The sequence below is a fragment of the Podarcis vaucheri genome (genome assembly GCF_965113315.1).
Source record: "Podarcis vaucheri genome assembly, chromosome: 4".
Lineage (NCBI taxonomy): Eukaryota > Metazoa > Chordata > Lepidosauria > Squamata > Lacertidae > Podarcis > Podarcis vaucheri.
Window position 1 is genome coordinate 47,297,226 of NC_138762.1, and position 17,756 is coordinate 47,314,981.

Consider the following 17,756-nt stretch of genomic DNA (forward strand, 5'->3'; position numbering starts at 1 on the left):
GCAAATTCTGCCAACGCCAGCTTCTCCACCCAATCATTCTCTCTGTCATTCACATAACACCTCAAATATTGCTGGAGGACACCATTAGCTCTTTCCGCCTGCCCATTGGTTTCTGGATGACGGGCAGTGGAAAAATTCACCTCTACATGCAATAAGCTCATGAGCTTCCTCCAGAACCTGGAAGTAAATTGTTTCCCTCGGTCCGAAACCACCCTCAAGGGGGCACCATGCAACCTAAACACATTTTCCACAAACAATTTAGCGGTTTCTTCTGCTGTGACCGCATGTGAGCAGGCTATAAAGTGGGCCATCTTGGTTAACAGGTCTACCACAACCATAATGGCTGTCTTCCCTTTGGACCTGGGCAGATCAGTCATGAAATCTATTGCCACTGCCTCCCATGGTCTTTCCGGCGTGGGTAGTGGTTCTAATAAACCTGCCGGTGCCCGCCTCTCCCCCTTGGCTCGTTGACATCGGTCACACCCTCTCACATATTCACGCACATCTTCCCTGACCTTGGGCCACCAGAATTCCCTGGTAACCAGCCACATGGTTTTGTGTTGCCCAAAATGCCCTGCTGTGGGGCTATCGTGCAGTTGCTTGAGTACCTTTTCCCTCAATTCCCCTTCAGGTATGTATAACGCTCCCTTGTAGTACAACGCCCCGTTTCTCTCCTCAAAACCCCCGGGTTTGTCTCCCTCCCTCCTGAGACCCCTGAGTTTGTCCTGGGCGTATTCATCCTGCACCGTTCCCTCTACCAGTTCCCTTTGCCCCACCAAAGCCGCCCCACACACCCAGCGGTCCTCGGGAATAACATGGGTCTCTTCGGGTGCACCCTCTCCCTCCAAATATTCAGGTTTGCGTGAGAGAGCGTCCGCCCTAACGTTCTCCGGGCCTGGTACGTAACAAATCTCAAAGTTAAATTTGGAGAACTCCTGGGCCCATCTCAACTGCCTTTGGTTGAGCACTCGCGCAGTTCTCCAATACTCTAGATTCTTATGGTCCGTGCACACTTGCACCTTCTGTTGTGCACCAATTAGTAGGTGCCTCCATCTCCGGAAGGCCTCATAAATCGCAAGAAGTTCCCGGTCGTGCACCGTGTAGTTTCTCTCAGATTTGTTCAGCTTTCGCGAAAAGAAGGCACACGGTCGCCACTCTGACCCCTCCTTCCCCGGCTGCAGAAGAAGCACCGCCCCTATGGCTCTGTCCGAAGCGTCTGTTTCGACCCTCAGCTTTTTTTGTAAATCCACATGTAGAAGTTGTTCGTCAGAGGCGAAGGCCCTTTTCAGTTCCTCAAACGCTCGCTCCGCCTCCCCCGTCCAAACAAACTTCTTTTTGCTGCTGAGACAGTCCGTGATGGGCGCCGTCAGGTGGGCGAAGTTTCGGATGAACTTACGATAAAAGTTTCCAAACCCTAGGAACCTCTGCACATCCTTCTTGGTCTTGGGTGTTTTCCATTCCAGCACCGCTTGAACCTTGCCGGGGTCCATGGCCAACCCCTTGTCTGACAAGCGGTACCCCAGGAATTCCACCTCCTTGGTATGAAACTGACACTTTTCCAGTTTCACCCACAGTCTGTTGGCTTGCAGCCTGCTCAACACTTCTCTGACGTCTCTCACATGTTGCTCCTCATTCTCCGAATACACCAACACGTCATCTAAGAAGGCCACGCAATTCTTGTAGAGCAAAGGCCCCAGTACATGGTTCATAAAGGCTTGAAAACACGCGGAGCCTGTTTGTAATCCAAAAGGCATAACGAGGTATTCAAATGCCCCCAAAGGGGTGAACATGGTGGTCTTCCATTCATCCCCTTTCCTTATACGTATCAGGTTGTACGCCCCCCTTAGGTCCAGCTTTGTAAAAATCTTTCCTTTTCGCACCCTGGTCAAAATATCATCAATCCTGGGCATAGGAAAAGCCGCCGGCTCTGTCACTGCATTTAGGGCCCGAAAGTCACATACCAGCCTCGGCTTGTCCGTGTTTTTTTTATCCACAAAAAACACTGGGCTACCCCCCGCTGCCTTGGACTCTCTGATGAAGCCTCTCTTCAGGTTCTTGTCAATGAACGCTCGCAATTCCTGCATCTCCCTGTCTGACATGGCATACAACTTGCCTACAGGAAGCTGTGCTCCAGGGAGTAAATTGATCTGGCAATCAAAGGGCCTATGCGGGGGTAGTTGGTCCGCTTCCTTCTCGCTGAACACGTCGCTGAGATCAGCATACTGTGGTGGCACCTTCCCCTTCTCCATCACTTCCGTCCCTGCTAGGGTGGCTTGGGCCCCTGCTGACCCCTTTTCCGCCCTGCAGTGTTCTAAGCAGTGGGCGGAACCGAAGGAAACCACTCTTTGATGCCAGCCCACCAGCGGATCATGTAGGGCTAGCCAGCTCATTCCCAAAATAATGGGAGCGCCTCCCAAGGTGGCCACATTAAACGCTATCAGTTCTGTGTGCCTTGCCACCCTCATTATCATTGGGACGGTCTGCAAGCTGACGCCTCCTCCCAACAGTTCCCTGCCATCAATCGTGGTCACCTGCAGGGGGTTGCTTAAAGGGATAGTCTGTATCTGGTGTTCAGCAGCAAACTCCTTGCTCATGAAATTGCAGGAGCTGCCTGAGTCCAACAGCGCCTTTATTTTTAGGGGGTGTCCATTTTGCAGCTCTAGCGACACTTCAATCACTAGAGCAGGTCGAGGAGCTTCTGGCACTGGCACTTGGGGAAGGGGCACTTTCACTGCTCTTTGGCCTGGCTGCAGTGCCCTGCTGGCAACCAGGCGTTGGCTTTTACCTGCTCCGTTTCTCCCTGCTCTTCCCCCTCAACAGCTCCCACCATCCCTTGCCATTCCTTCCTCTGGGGGCAGACTCTGGCAAAGTGGCCTGGCTGTTGGCAGAGATAGCATTTCCGGGCTCCCTTTCCCTCCTTCTTCGCCCCCTCACTGGGCTTTGAAACTGCGCGCGCGCGGGCTGTTCCGATTTCCATCGGCTCTGCCGGCGGGAAAGCTGGCTCAGGAATGTCTGGAATGCGTAACTCCTTCCAACGTTCCCCTCTCCCTTCCCGCCTCTCCAAGGCTCTTGCCTCCTGGCGCGCTCCAATGGTCAGCGCAGATTTGGTCAGCTGATCCATAGACCCCGCCCTGGGGCTCCTGGCCAGCTCGTCTTTCACAGCTGAAGAAAGACCTTCTTCAAATAGCATCTGAATGGGTGCCGCCGATAAATCCCACCCCAATCTGTGAATCAGCATGGTAAATTCAGTCCAGTACTCACGGACAGATCTGCTTCCCTGCTTGCAAGCCATTAGCTGTCTGCGTACCGCCCCTTCCTCAATATCGCTGGAAAACATGATATCCATTGCACGAAAGAATTTCATAGTGTCCTTTAGGATATCGTTGTGCGTTGCCATCAGGGGTCGAACCCAGTCCCGCGCCCCCTTCTCAAGATGCCCAATTACGAACGCAACTCGCGATTCCTCATCAGGGAACTCATCAAACTGCACATTCAGAGCATATTGCATCTCAGTCCTAAAGGCATGGTAATCCTTGGGGTCCCCCCCCAAACTTCTGCACCAATCCTGGTACCTTTCTGGGGAACTGAGTGGTTCTCCCCTTTTTGTCAGCATCCTGAGCCCTTCTCTCCTCGAGCCTCGCCGTCTGCAGCGCAAGTTGGACCTCCAGAGCTTGATACCTTTCTTCCAAGCTTGGACCAGCTCCAACCCCTGCGTCTCCGGTTCCGACTGGGTTGCTCATGATGCTTTCTCCTGCACAGGCAGCGTACAGAGACTGTCAGACTGCTGTCAGGGGATGGTTAGCTGCTTGTGCTTAAAATTGTGCCCCTTCAGAGTTTGTGCGACCCCACAAACCTCTGTGTGTGACAGAGCTCCTCAGACATGTCTGCTCTAGTCACTAGTAGAGTCTGACAGTGGCTGTCTGCGGAAGCGCTTCCAGCAAAGAAGTTCCTTAACGGAAACGCGTCTCCTGGACTCACGACGTGGCAGCTTCCGGCGCAGCATGGGTCTCCCTGCAGTTGCTTCTGACACCTCCCCGCTATTTTCGCTCGAAGTGTCTCTCACCCCTTTCTCTCCCCTGCTGCTTCCTGCCTGGGCTGCTGCGTCTCTCTCAGCATTACTGAGATCCTCCTCCAGAGACCCCGCGCTCCCCCTGCTGGTCCCTGCTTTGGCTGTTGACTCTCTCCCAGTCTCTGGGAGCCTTACCACTTCCCTTTCCTCCGATGTCAGTTCCCTGACAGTGACTTACCAAGTGTATATGAGAGTGAAGACTGACATAAGGATCACAGTGCTGCAAGCCTGCCTTAAGAACTATCAACTGAGCACACCAGTAAAATCGAGCCCATAGGCTTCTCAGCCTATTCTTTTGATTGGCCACTACGGCCTTTTTCTCTTCTGGGGGTTAATAAAGTGTCTTGAAGCTGGGAAGGTGCCAGTTTCAGTGTCAAGAACTTGACTACAGGGACACTTTGTGTTGTGTCTGACACTGGATAAGCAGAGTTCTGCTTATGTGATGGGACTTCCTCTCTTTCCCTCGCATGCCTGCTCCTCAACTGCTCTGGAGAGCCCTGCTTCAGAGCTTATTTTAAGGGTGCACCAGGGGCTGGAGTGGAGGTGAAAGGAGAAGGAAGAAGTTTCATTGTGCATGCATGTCATGTGAGTAGTGCTGCAGCACTAGATAAATCCCTTTGTTTTCTTACCTAGCCAGTGGTGATGGTGGCAGTGGTGGATGGAAGGAAGGAGCCATGGAGAACTGTGACTGATTGGCTGCAACTACTCTCAGGGTGAAAAGAGATGTACTAACATAAATGAAGGAGGGCTTGCAGCGGGGCTGAACAAAAAATAGCGAACATATTTATTTTCGTTCATAACCCCCACCCTGGCTTTCAGTGGAGTTGCCCTATTCAAACCTGGAGTTTCCATTATCCCAGCAGTTTATTTTGAAAATAAATACACCAACATCATTAAAGCAAGGCCTGTCTTAGACAATTAGCACTCACATTATAGTCGGTCATGGTGTTGGGCTGTTTGCATGGTAAATTAACATCTCAAACCATATAGATTTAAGTTTTCTCATACCGCATTGTGGCAGGACAGAAAAAGAAAGTAAATTTTCTCCCAAAATTTGTCAAAAATCTGCCTGTCTTCTTTGGCCTCTGATACTCTGTTGGGTAAGGGGAAGCCAATTGGCTCTTTGCTTACACAAAGTCATTCTGAATCATGAGAGCACAGTATCCAAACATTATTCTGACCTGCAATACCAGGTGACTCATTACACTGAAGAAACAGAGTGCAGCTCCAGGGACCCCCACCCTTGCCCAGTGGATCCTGACGTAGTATAATGCAGTATAAAACCAAAGATATTAAAACTAAAAGTGTGCAGCAATATCATTTTTGCTTGCTTTGGTTTCATTGCTTATATAGTTGTTTCTTATGCAGATAACATCCAAGTTAAGGAAGCAGGAAACACCAAAAATTGATTAAATCTTTCCCCTATATTAACTGCAGTGCTTCTCTTCCCCTTGGGGTTTGTGCACTTTTAATTTGGCATTGATTTCTTAATGATTGCAGCCACAGGAGAGGAGCTTGTGTTTCTTTTATATGCCCCATGGATAGCGCCTCCAGCTTAAATCCCTTTAATACTTCGGAAGAAACTTTTGAGGAACAAAATGTAGTTTAAGCTTGTAGATTCTGAAAGTTCTTGTTATACTATTTTTTATTCATTGTCATCTGATGTACAGCAAATGGGTGGAAATTCTCCCCCTGCAGTCATGATTGTTAGAAGATAGGACAGTCAAGCAACCACTGTTGCTAAGTAACTGGACTTGTACTATTGATTACCATCCTCATTGTATTGCCTAGATGGAAGAAAACAGCTAACATAAGTGTTCAGAACCCAACTTTTTGTCAAGGATGCATTTGTGAAGAGAGCAAATAAATATCAGTTAGGAAGACACCAATTTTCTCTCAAAGGTTCAGAAGTCCACTCTTGTTTATATATGCAAGATTAATGGGTGCAGGGGGGAAGGCCACCAAACCAATACAACCCCAGGGAATTTTAAGTGCATTTGTTTTTGTTACATTTTCATACAGCATGGAAACTATGGTAAAAATTTCTTGTGGTTCCTTTAAGACTAACTCATGGATATCTGATGAGGTTATGTCATAATAAATTTGTCAGGCTGCATTCAGTATTGCATTAGTTTTACTGATTATAATGGTAGTTCTGTCCTGATTGTTTACATTCCTTTCACACTGCAGCACCATGTTGCACTAAATTTCATTCATACTAGTGTGAAACAAACATTAAAAAATAGGATCATTTCCTCTGCTAAACAGCTGTTGAGGGGAGAGGGTGATGGGGGAGGGGAGAAGAAGGCTCCTAAGCCTTTTGGAAATCTACTTGCAAATGGGTTCCTGGGGTGGGGGTATTGAGGATCCTTAAGCAGCCTTACTAAAGGAAAGTCAATTGCATAGCATCTTCCACACCCTGTAGGGCCTTGCCGTTGGTGTCCAAGACCAGGGTTCCAGGCTTGCAAACTTTTTCTTTGTGCAACCAAATAACATGGAAACGAGCACTAAACTTTTGCATCATGTGAAAGCTCAAATATAATGTGAAAATTAGCAGGGAAATGTCAGGAAAATGGAATGAACTGACATGTCTATGCAGCATCAGCCATTAAGATGCCACAAGGCTCTTTGTTGTTCTTGCTGCAAACAGATTAACGTGACTATCCCTCTGGAAACAGCAAAGTTTATTATGCTATATTATCAATATTGATTGTTATAATATCAACACAGGTCAAATACTTATTTCTCCCTTCTGCCAACAAAAGGATTAGTGTTCATTTGTCTGCCTAGCTAGTATATAGACTTAATATTGTGTACAACGATCAGTCATTATATATGGCTCTGCTGCAAGAGGAATAATCCCTTGAAGGAATCAGACCACTGTACATTTGGGTTGCTTTCTGGTGCATTGCAGAACAGTAACATGCCATATATGCTTTGAAGACTCCTCAACAAATTCAGCTTGTCTCCTCAGTCACCGTTCCTGCCACCCTCCACAAATTGGAAGGCAAACTTGAGGAGCCTCTTGAAGTCATGTAGGCTCCATGCATATTTTAGAACCCTGATCTCCCGCCTCATCCCTGCTTTCAACAGAAACACATACCCAATAAGAGTTTGCGCTGGAACAATTATTTTTTACTATTAGAAGGTTAGAGTAATACTGAGAGAACGTCTGAGTTAGTGCTCTGTTGTTGTTTCTAAACTATATGCCACAAAGGCCATTATACAATCTGAAACAAATGGGATCCTTCTTAATGAGGGTCCTGGTTAGGCACGGGCCCCTGAGACACCCCCACCCCCGCTGGGTTGTAGGCGGGGTGTGTGGCCCAGCCCTTGTCTGTATGGCCCCACAATCATGCCAGACCATTTGAGCCAATCTGATCCAGGTGGCATGATGGGGGGGGCTATAAAAGTGGCAGCACGACGTGGCTGAGGCACTTGCTTCGCGCTGCCAAGCACCCGCCCTCCCATCCTTATTTGTTGCTGCTTTGGCCTTGCTTTGGATATTGGTTGGTTGCCTGTTTTGGAACAGGGGCCAGGTAGTTATTTTTCCATTTGGCAAAATGGCACTGGCCACTTGGTTTGCAGCTACCCCCTTAGCAACTTTGTATGGTTTGGCAGTTAGGCATTGGCTTAGTGAGGTGTGTGGGAGGGGAGATGCACCATCACCTGCCCCTCCATGAATAAGGATATTCTGGTAAAGGAATCTGGGGGTCCTGGATCTCTTCTGAAGTCCACTTGAGGGGCTAGGGCCAAGCCAGGACCATAGGAACCTCGGGGTGAGCTTTGATTGGTTTTCATCGATGTTGCTCCCTCGTTTGGTGTTTATCCTTCCAGACTACCTGCCAGAGAGGCAGGAGTCAGTTGCCAATGCCTAAGCCAATACCACTCACTTTGCTGTAATCAATAAAGCTGTGGCCTAAGGCTTTCGGGTTGGCGCCTCCAGGCAATGGCGGAGTTCCTCCGATCGGGAGGAATTTGCTCTGTGGAAATTAGGGTCTGACCGCCACGGCGAAGGCGGAGACCCACTGAAATCACAGGCGGAAGAAGCGTGTGAACCTGGGATTCGGCTGGCACCTTTTGCGCCTCCCCTACTCGTGGGGAAACCCGGTTTCGGGGATCCGGAGTGACGTGGGGTGAGCGGCGCGGTGCTTTGAATCGACTGCTTCTTTCACAGAGTGAAGCCGCATTGCTGTTGCCAGAGAGCGCTGACTTTTTCCTGTGGACAATTGGACTTTAAACAACTACCCGTGAGTAGAACGGAAAATTGGATCTTTAAATTCATTAATTTGGCATCGAAACGGGAAGGTTTTAAACAGGAAGTCCGCCTTCCTTTTTTGTAAATAGACTGAAGCAAAGACGTTGCAAGTTAAAGCCTTGGAAAGTCTTTTGTAAAGGATTAAATCTCCATCGGTTAAAACTATTAAACCCCCCTTGGAAGCAGGAGAAGAGGGGGGAGATTTTGGATCTAGCGAGCCTGCAGGAGAGAGTGAAAATCAAATTACCACTGCTCTGAACCTGGAAACGGGTTGCCAGCAAGATTGACGTCTTGGGAGAGTTTATTGTTTGTGAACAGAAAGTATGTTGGCAGATGGTTAAATAAGAGAAATATATTGTTTCCTCTTCTGCGTTTAAAAAGGAGGAAAAGTAACTGAAAATTGAAACTAACTTTCTAGTTTAAATTGTGTTTGAAAGGATTGATACAAGTGGAGACTGTTTCCCTCTAGAGGGAGCTTTTGAAATTGTTACAAGAGTGGAGCTGGGGTTTTTCCAGCTGCAGATAAGAACTGTGAAAATTAGAGATTGACCTTGGATTTTAAGAATGTTGACAGAAGGAGCCTTAGTGACTGTATTATGTAAGATAAGCTATTCGTTGGAACAGCTCCACAAGAAGACGGATGTTATGATTACCAAACTTGAGAACTTGGGACAAAAAGTGATTAATTTGGGACAAAAAGTGACCATCAATACAGAAATTGTTCAGGATTTGACACAGGAACCTACTTTGACAGGACAAACTGGGGAGAAGATGAAGGAGAAAGTTGTGGTTGTTGAACCCAAAGTTATACAAGTGGAAACCCGTCTTACAGGGGCAAATCAAGGACTATAAGTGGAGGCCTTTTATGAATGAATATAGAAAAAGTCAGAATTTGAAGATTGGAGCCCTGTTTGGATTGGAGAAGGAAGGTTGGATAGACTCTTTCATGCAGGGATTTACTGACATTTGGGTCCTGAATCTGGGTCAGGAGGTGATTGGAGTTGTGGGGGCCTTTGGATCTGGAGGAGCCTTGAAACATGATTTGAGATGTTATATGGACCTTGATTCTAGAGGTGGAGAGTTGGCTGGTCTGTCGAGAGGGAATGGGGGCATGGTTGGGTCGGGACCCCCTCGAGACCTGCTCTTCAGCATCTTTAGCATCAAAGAACATGAAGAAGAACTGCAGAAGGGACTTGGAAAAGATTTAAGCGCCTCGAACAGAAGATCTCCAGGTTGATGAACTATATGGAATGGATGGGAATGACTGGCAGAATCTGAGACCAGGGAGAAGAGATGGTGGTAGAAGATTGGGAAAGTTTAAAGTTTATATATAGAAATATTGTAAAATTAATGAGTGTTAGAAAATTGTTGGAATGAAACTTTATGGCTTTAGCAGAAATGTTATAAGGAGTTAAGTATAAATAAGTATTTTAGTATTAATTGAAAATAAGGTAAAAAATATGTTAAGATATTTATAATGATAAAAATAGAGAAAGATGGAAAGGAATTGCTAAAACAAGTAATAGACGTGGAATACAAAAAGGGAGGTGAGAGGAGGTCGATGAAATAAGGGAATGAAAGATAGAGTAATGTAATGGTATGGTATATGTTTTAAAATTGTTATTGTTTTGTTTTGTTTAATTTAGTGTGTTAAGGTTGTGTTTTGCATTGTTTATTGAATTGTTTTTGCCTTTTTTCTTTTTTTCTGCCCTATTTTGCCTTTTTCTCTCATCTTTTCTTTTCTTTTTCCTTTTCTGGTAAGTCTCAAAAGTAATAAAGATTATTTAAATAAAATAAAATAAAGTTGTGGCCTAAATTTTGCCCAAAAACTTAAACCTAAATTACGTGTCAGGGTGAAGTTATTTACTTAGGGATGGGCTTGGGAGCCTCGGAGCACAATAGTGATTTGAGATCTCCAGAACTCCAAATATCCAACACATTTCTGGCCGCCTCTGTAGACATAAGTGCTTGTGAAGGGGACTAAAAATACTGTAACTGGTAAATTGTTGTATCTCTAATATGTTATTTTGTGGCAATAATACAATTACATATTGTTGAAGGTTGATGATATTTTTGTTAAAATAAATAGGGAAATAATTCAGTTCTGGGAACTTGAACTGATAATTGGTGATAAATCATCCTAGCTATAATTCTTGCAATGTGCCAAAGGGGTTAGAGGACAGAACTCAGTTTATTTTCCTAAACTTGAGTGGACTGAATTTTCTAAGTGGTGAAGTTCACCGCTTAGAAGTTTTGAATAGCAAGCATTATATAAATACATGAAATAAATATATCTAAGAATGTATCATTTTTTTGAAAATAAGGTTTGAAATAAATGCAAACCCCCAAAGCTTTGGCACAAATATGGTAGGATTCAGATTTTGTTGTGTTTTAATTACTGTATTTTATAGTTCATTTATGTGAATGTCCCCATGAGGTCTGCATCTGAACAGTGCTAGTCAGTTTGGGTTAAAAGGTGCAAAGAAGCAGACAAGAGGAGAAGGGCAAGAAGTTGGATGTATTTCAGTGTAGGTTGCCATGGCAGCAGCACCTAAATATCACAGAAGCTGAAAACCTGAAAGAGGGGGAAAGAGATGTAGCACTGATTACTGTTGCATTATTTTCATATATTTTACATACCTAAAATTATATACCAATTATATACCAAGACACTCATTGCCTTGAGTGTCTTCTTAATAGACTTCATAACTGAATTACCATTCTCAACCTTTTATTCTATATATAGAATTGTTTTTACATATGGAAATGTTTTTAATTGTATGTACAGCCATACCTCATGTTACGTTTGCTTCACGATACGTTTTTTCAGGTTGTGTCCCGCGGCGACCCGGAAGTACCGGAAAGGGTTACTTCTGGGTTTCGCCACTCGGGCATGTGCAGACACGCAAAATGACATCTCGTGCATGCACAGACGCGGGTTGCGTTCTTTTCATGTTGTGAACAGGCCTCCAGAATGGAACCCGTTCGCAACCAGGGGTACCACTGTATGAAACTATTTTATATATGGAATTGTCTTTCTTTTGTTTTCACATATGGAATTATTTTAATTGTTGGTGTTTTTACTGTAAAATTGCTAGAGATTGTTTAAGGAAAGCGATTCACATAAAGAAAGTGATTCGCAAATGGAATCTAACAAACAAACATTTCTTAAATGAGAAACCTTAGCCAGCAGTCAACTTAGTCTCTTAGCACAAGATTTTGCTGTTTGTATGTGTGGCTATTCTAGAGATTAATTCAGCACAGATTTTGTTTAATATCTTCTGAATTGTTTGACAATGTAAACAGTTGTCTAATTTTCCTTGTTACAGATAACATTTCTAAAAGTGTTGTTGGGCTGGTGTAATGCAAGAACAGAAGCAACATGAAATGGAAACGTTATTCTTTTACTGTCGTGGTAGCTGTACTCAGCCTGTCTCGGGTCCATCAGTTACTGGGTCAGCTTATTCCAGGTAGGATTTGTTTTATACAAAACATTTATACCACAGAATGTGATTTGTCAGTGTGAATGTACATGTGTGTGAGAAAGACTACAAAATCTGAATGCTCTTATGTTTTATTATTGCAGGCACTAAATGGCTTCTTTGGGTTTTTCAATTTTACACACACACACACACACACACACACTACCTAAAAAGTGAATTAAGAATAATGCTTGAATAACAAGGAACAGTACCAAACTCTAGAAAACACACAGACACACACAGAGAGAGACACATATATTACCTAAAAGGTGAATTAAGAATAATCCTTGAATAACAAGGAACAGTACCAAACTATAGAAAATAAATGGCTAAAATAAAAATAAATTATTAAGAACGATGTGTCTCTTCAAACCATATAGTCCAGAGCACTGATGAATTCTAGGACAATATAGTTCTAGAGGTGGTATGCTAATTTTATATCTGCAGTAGGAATGAAAACCAAAGTTCAGTAGACCGAATGGAGCAGAATCCAGTTTGCTAAATAAATTGTACTTTGTGCTGGAGCCTCCCTTTGAAATTTGTTAAATGTGCTCAGATATCTGCACTGATTGCCATTCTGCTACCAGGCCAAGTTCAAAATGATACTATTAGTTTACAAAGCTCTTAACATATTGAGACCAGTTTACCTATGAGATCGCCTTACCTCACGTGTTGAACTGGCAGTACTGCAGGTGTCACAGAATACTGGTTCTGTATTAGTAAGAACTCAATTGTTAAATAGAGATAGATGATGATAGATAGATAGATAGATAGATAGATAGATAGATAGTGGCCTTCATGCCAGCAACAGAAATGCTCTGAGAGACTGAAGTGTTGTCCCACCAGTTTCTGAATACTGCTGTTTCTATATCAAATTTGTGTCCAGAAAGACTGTTGAAAAGGAAGGGCATTGCTGGGATGTGATGTCGTATATTACCTTTGAGGATGATCTCTAGATGATAAATCTGATATTATTCACTAGGGTGTTATAAACAAGTATGGAGACACAGAGTTGGCACTGACATTTCCTGCAGAGCTAGTCCATCTTTCTGTGTCTCTGTCGTGTTTCTGGATAAGCCTGTTTAGTTTAGATTAGCCAGTTTAGTTTAGTTTGTGTGTAAATGCCAATAGGCTAGTCCCATGAGGCTTGTTAGAGAGAAACACCATTGGCTAAGATGGTAGTCAATTTTAGTTTGGAGATGACAACAAGCAGTTTGCTGCTGCTTTCTCTTCAGAGTCTGTCTGTGTACTGGTCTGTCTTCAGTGTGTTGAATGGCTGTAGCTTTAAGAATACCAATGTAAATTCTTCCTATATGAGTTCCTGTCTAACAAGTTGAACAGAATGGTTATATTGTGGGATATGGCTATAGAAGATAGAATATGGTGTGTGTGTGTGTGCGCGCGCGTGCGCGCATTTTGGATGCAAACGGGGGTTGTGTTGATTATGTCTATGGCAATAGTGGACAGCTTGGTGAAGCTGTGCTGCTCATCTGATGTCCCTCAGCACAGAAAGGGTTGGGAGAACTCTCAGAAAAAGATTTAGGGGGAGAGGGCATGGGGAGAGAACATTCTATTGCACAGGTGAAAGTCTTTATGCTAACAGAACTGCTTTGTTCAATGTCATCTAATCTGCCAGCTGAGAATATCATCTTTAAGTTGCCACAATATACTCTGCTGTTTTTGCTACAGCATCTTTCATGTGTCAGTAGAGCTAGTAGGAGTTAGGAAGGTAATGAACTACTTACAATGTATTCTCAAAATTGTAAATAATGTGCTAAAGCAAGCTTTAAATTGAAAGAATCATACAGCCTAAGTATTATATTGTCCTGTTTTTATTTCATTATACAGATATCTCTATATGAATAGAGGGGAGCACATGGATGATATTACATGTTTATATATCATGTGGGTTGTATTACTAACCTGAGTTGGCATATATTAACTCTCAAAACACAATGAAGCAAATCTAGCCAAAGATTTTGGCAATCCTTTTGGGATCACATCAAATAAAAAAGATTTTTCTGTGTTGTGTTTTAAAGCTTGAATGGTTCATAAAGAAAACTTATATGTATAATTTAAACTGCAATAAATAGAAAAGCCAAGTACAACTTAAATGCAAATTACTATGGCTTCAAATGTTATACCTTCCCTATGGCATCAGGATTTTTCAGTTTGTTTACAGGGAGACTCCCAAAATTGTTTGAGGCCTTCCTCGGTGTTGCTTAAAAATCAAGATTTAACTGGTTGTGCTTAGAAAAGAGTTAAGGCAAACAAAAGGATCCACACCAAATGGGTTTGTGTTTCAAGGGATCTTGAGAAAATAAAACCTGTTAAAAACTCCCTTGGTATTTGGGAGATAATAGAGCAACCTTGCTTTCAGTCAGCATGATAGGTGAGAACACAACCCACACAACTGTCTGTCTTGGGCTAGAGGTGGGCCCTTTCCTTCTGAGGTTCACAGACTCAACTGGATAAGGAAATGTTCGGGAGACCTTTCAACCTCCCCCAGCAACAGGGGACGTATTATATTTTGATGTAGGTAGTGGACATTTTGTGTAGGTAATGGACATTTTGTTCTTGTGTATATTGGTATGCTACTGTATGTATATTAAGTGAAGAATATTAATAGCTAAATGAGAAACTATTTAGCTAATTGCACTGTAGATACTGATTTGCATTAACTTCTGAAATACTAGATACACACACACACACTTTTTATATTGCTCACTCTAGACCAAACCAGATATACTCCAACATAGTTTAATAATCATCATTATTTAATTTGGTATGGCTGCTTCTCATATTTGACTTGTTTATATCCTATTCCATCACGATACTGTGTAATAGCTGAGCAAACCAGCTCAACCAGACATCATGTTATCGTATCAATTCATGTTTGTTAGCTGCAAATTAAGCTATACATTGAAAAATCGTTATTTCAGTGCAGTCTATAAGCACACTATCTCAACAAAACATAAAATGTCCATTTAGCCATTCATGTTTAGTGTACGTTACATTAAGCTGCCATTGGGAAGATCATTATTTCATATTGGCATAAGCCAAACTTATATAGTCAAAGTGTGTCAAAGTTAAGTGTCAAAGTTTTATTTTATTTATGGAGGCATAAGTGCTATGTGTACAAGACACAAGCCAATCATTGTGTATATCTTTTGTAAACATTGCAAGATAATTATGAAGAGTTCCTTCCGTCCTAATTTATTCACTGATTATAGTCTTACACTTCACCTGTATACTTGGAATAAAGCTCCACTGATGATAAATCTATAGAATTTAATATGTGTGATTTGAACTGCAGTTCTGTTTGGAAAATGTAGCATCTTCAAACAATTTCTTCATATGGCAAACTGTATCTGCCACATATTTTAAAAACTATTCTTCCAGGAACAGGGTTGTCAGTCATCACACGTCTTTTTCTCCTCACTTTTTATTTTGATTGACACAGAGAAAGGGTCTAAGCGTGTTGAATGTTGCAGTTTCCCTAGCTCTAACAGTTGACCTTTGTTTATTCTTTGCCTTTTTTGTGAGAATAACAAAGGTCTGGAAATCCTATCAACCAAAATGTCATGGCCCAAAGAGGGTAGATATTAAGAGTGAGGGGGGGAGAATAAGAAATGACTCCACACGTTTTGCCTTTTAGATGCTGTCACTATGTATGCTGCCAGGTCTTAATAAAGAAAAGATTGCCAGCTGCACTTCAATTCAAGGTCTCTTTATTAGCCCCAGTTTATCCAGCATGAGGTTTTATTTAATTGTCTGAATAGATGGTGACAAACCAAGAGGCACAGTCAGCTGCATGATACTTAATGAAGAAATTCGTATTTCTAATCTAGCTGTAGAGCACACAACTCTCCTGCTTTGATGAACTGGCCTTTTGTGATGAACCTGACTGGAAAGCCACATGTGCTACACTGACTATCTAATTAAGTCATCAGAATGCATTGGAGCAAACGGAGTGGTTCACATGGACTCGTATAAATAATTTCAGTTCCTCTATTACCTGGCTAATAGAAAGTGGCACTGTTCCAGATTATGACTGATAGGGGTTAGATGGTACAGCTGCTGCAATTATGCTAGCAGGTAGATATCTCTGAAACACTTTTCTTCTTTGTCCACAAGCATTGTGGAGCCACTTTGTTCTACTCATTTGTATTTTATGGTGATGTGTTGTTATATACCCCCCTTATTCCACCGCTGCTGCCACTTATTCCCCTATCCCTCCAATACTTTTGCCATGAACATGCCCTTTCTCAATCTACTTTGCTAACCTACTTCTTCATGGTTATTCTTCAACCTATTCATACACTTCTTAAAGAATGCAACAAAAGGTTGCTGTGTAGCTTTTTTTATAGCAGTACTACTGGTGTGTCTAGCAGCGGTGACTGAAAATGTTCTGGAGTGAATCTCTTTCAAGCTGAATAGCCAGTTTGGCATACTAACCTTATTCGATTGTAGTTCAATAGCAAAATAAAATTAAAAAGCATTTTCCATGCATTTATTATAAAGTAGTTAATATTTATTCTAATAGTGCTTCTCAGTCTTAATACCTACATGCTTCAAATGTAATTGACAGAAAATCATATACCATGTATAAATACAGGAAATTAGAGCATAGAGGAAATGGGAAACGGTAATAAGGAGAGAAGAAAGATAATGATATATTGATCCTGGTTTGACATGTGGAGGGGTTTTTTGTTTTTTGTTTTTGGTGGAGGGAGAATACAATGTTGGGTTGGACCTCCTTTCCTTTTTTTCTTTATGCATACAGAAGCTGCCAACACTATCTTTAGTTCATTTGCATAATTCTCCAATTAGCTACCCAAGAAACTGTGCAGAATTAGGGTTATGAAGCACATTACTGGGGTGGAAACTCAGCATATTTAGGGACCAAATAAGCAAAATGAGTCTATGCTGTTTTTTCCAACTGGACTATCCTGAATTGTAATTAAAATGGCATGAGAAATATGGGAACTTGTCACTTTGTAGATCACTCATGCTTAAGGTTACTACCATTGTTTCATATGCAATATCTTGACATTAGGGGGTATAGTACATTTTTACTGCTGTTTCCTAATACTTATTCTCTATAGTCATTTTTACATCCATGAATTGCACACAGAATGTATAGTGTAGCAACTTGGTCTCCTTTCCCTAACATCCATCCATTCATGGACTCTGCACTTGCAGATGCAGCATATACACAGATGGTATGTCTATCTCAGGGTCAGCAAACTTTTTCAGAAGGGGGCCGGTCCACTGTCCCTCAGACCTATGGGGGGCTGGACTATTTTTTGGAGGGGGGGAATGAACGAATTCCTATGTCCCACAAATAACCCAGAGATGCATTTTAAATAAAAGGACACCTTCTACTCATGTAAAAACACACTGATTCCTGGACCGTCTGTGGGCCGGATTTAGAAGGCGATTGGGCCGGCTCCGGCTCCTGGGCCTTAGTTTGCCTACCCATGGTCTATCTCTATGTGCACTTGGGCATTGCTAAAAACAGGACACCTGATTATGTGGAGAGGACCAAGGTGGAATCTATACACATATAAAACTGTTCTGAAAAAGTTTTTTTTAAGCGTTTAAAATATATTGAATCTTCCATTAGGCTCGCCATTGCCATCTAAATTTGTATTCATCTTAATTATATATAAATCCATTGGCTAGAATTTTTATTTGAAGCTGAATCTGAGCCAAAGAACCTTAGGTAAAGGACCCTTGACCATTAGGTCCAGTCGTGGCCGACTCTGGGGTTGCGGCACTCATCTCGCTTTATTGGCCGAGGGAGCCGACGTACAGCTTCCAGGTCATGTGGCCAGCATGACTAAGCCGCTTCTGGCGAACTAGAGCAGCACACGGAAATGCCGTTTACCTTCCCGCCAGAGCGGTACCTATTTATCTACTTGCACTTTGACGTGCTTTCGAA

General features: G+C 42.9%; 1 protein-coding gene across 1 annotated transcript in view; it reads left to right on the plus strand.

Annotated features, from left to right (window-relative positions):
* ROBO1 (roundabout guidance receptor 1) overlaps nt 1–17,756 on the plus strand; it is a gene marked incomplete at its 3' end in the record, with an annotated part of 602,172 nt that overhangs the window by 63,801 nt on the left and 520,615 nt on the right. The window contains exon 2 of the mRNA XM_082220668.1: nt 11,657–11,797. Within this exon, the coding sequence (XP_082076794.1) occupies nt 11,710–11,797 (88 nt within the window). The 5' untranslated portion in view covers nt 11,657–11,709. The remainder of the gene's footprint in view (nt 1–11,656; nt 11,798–17,756) is intronic.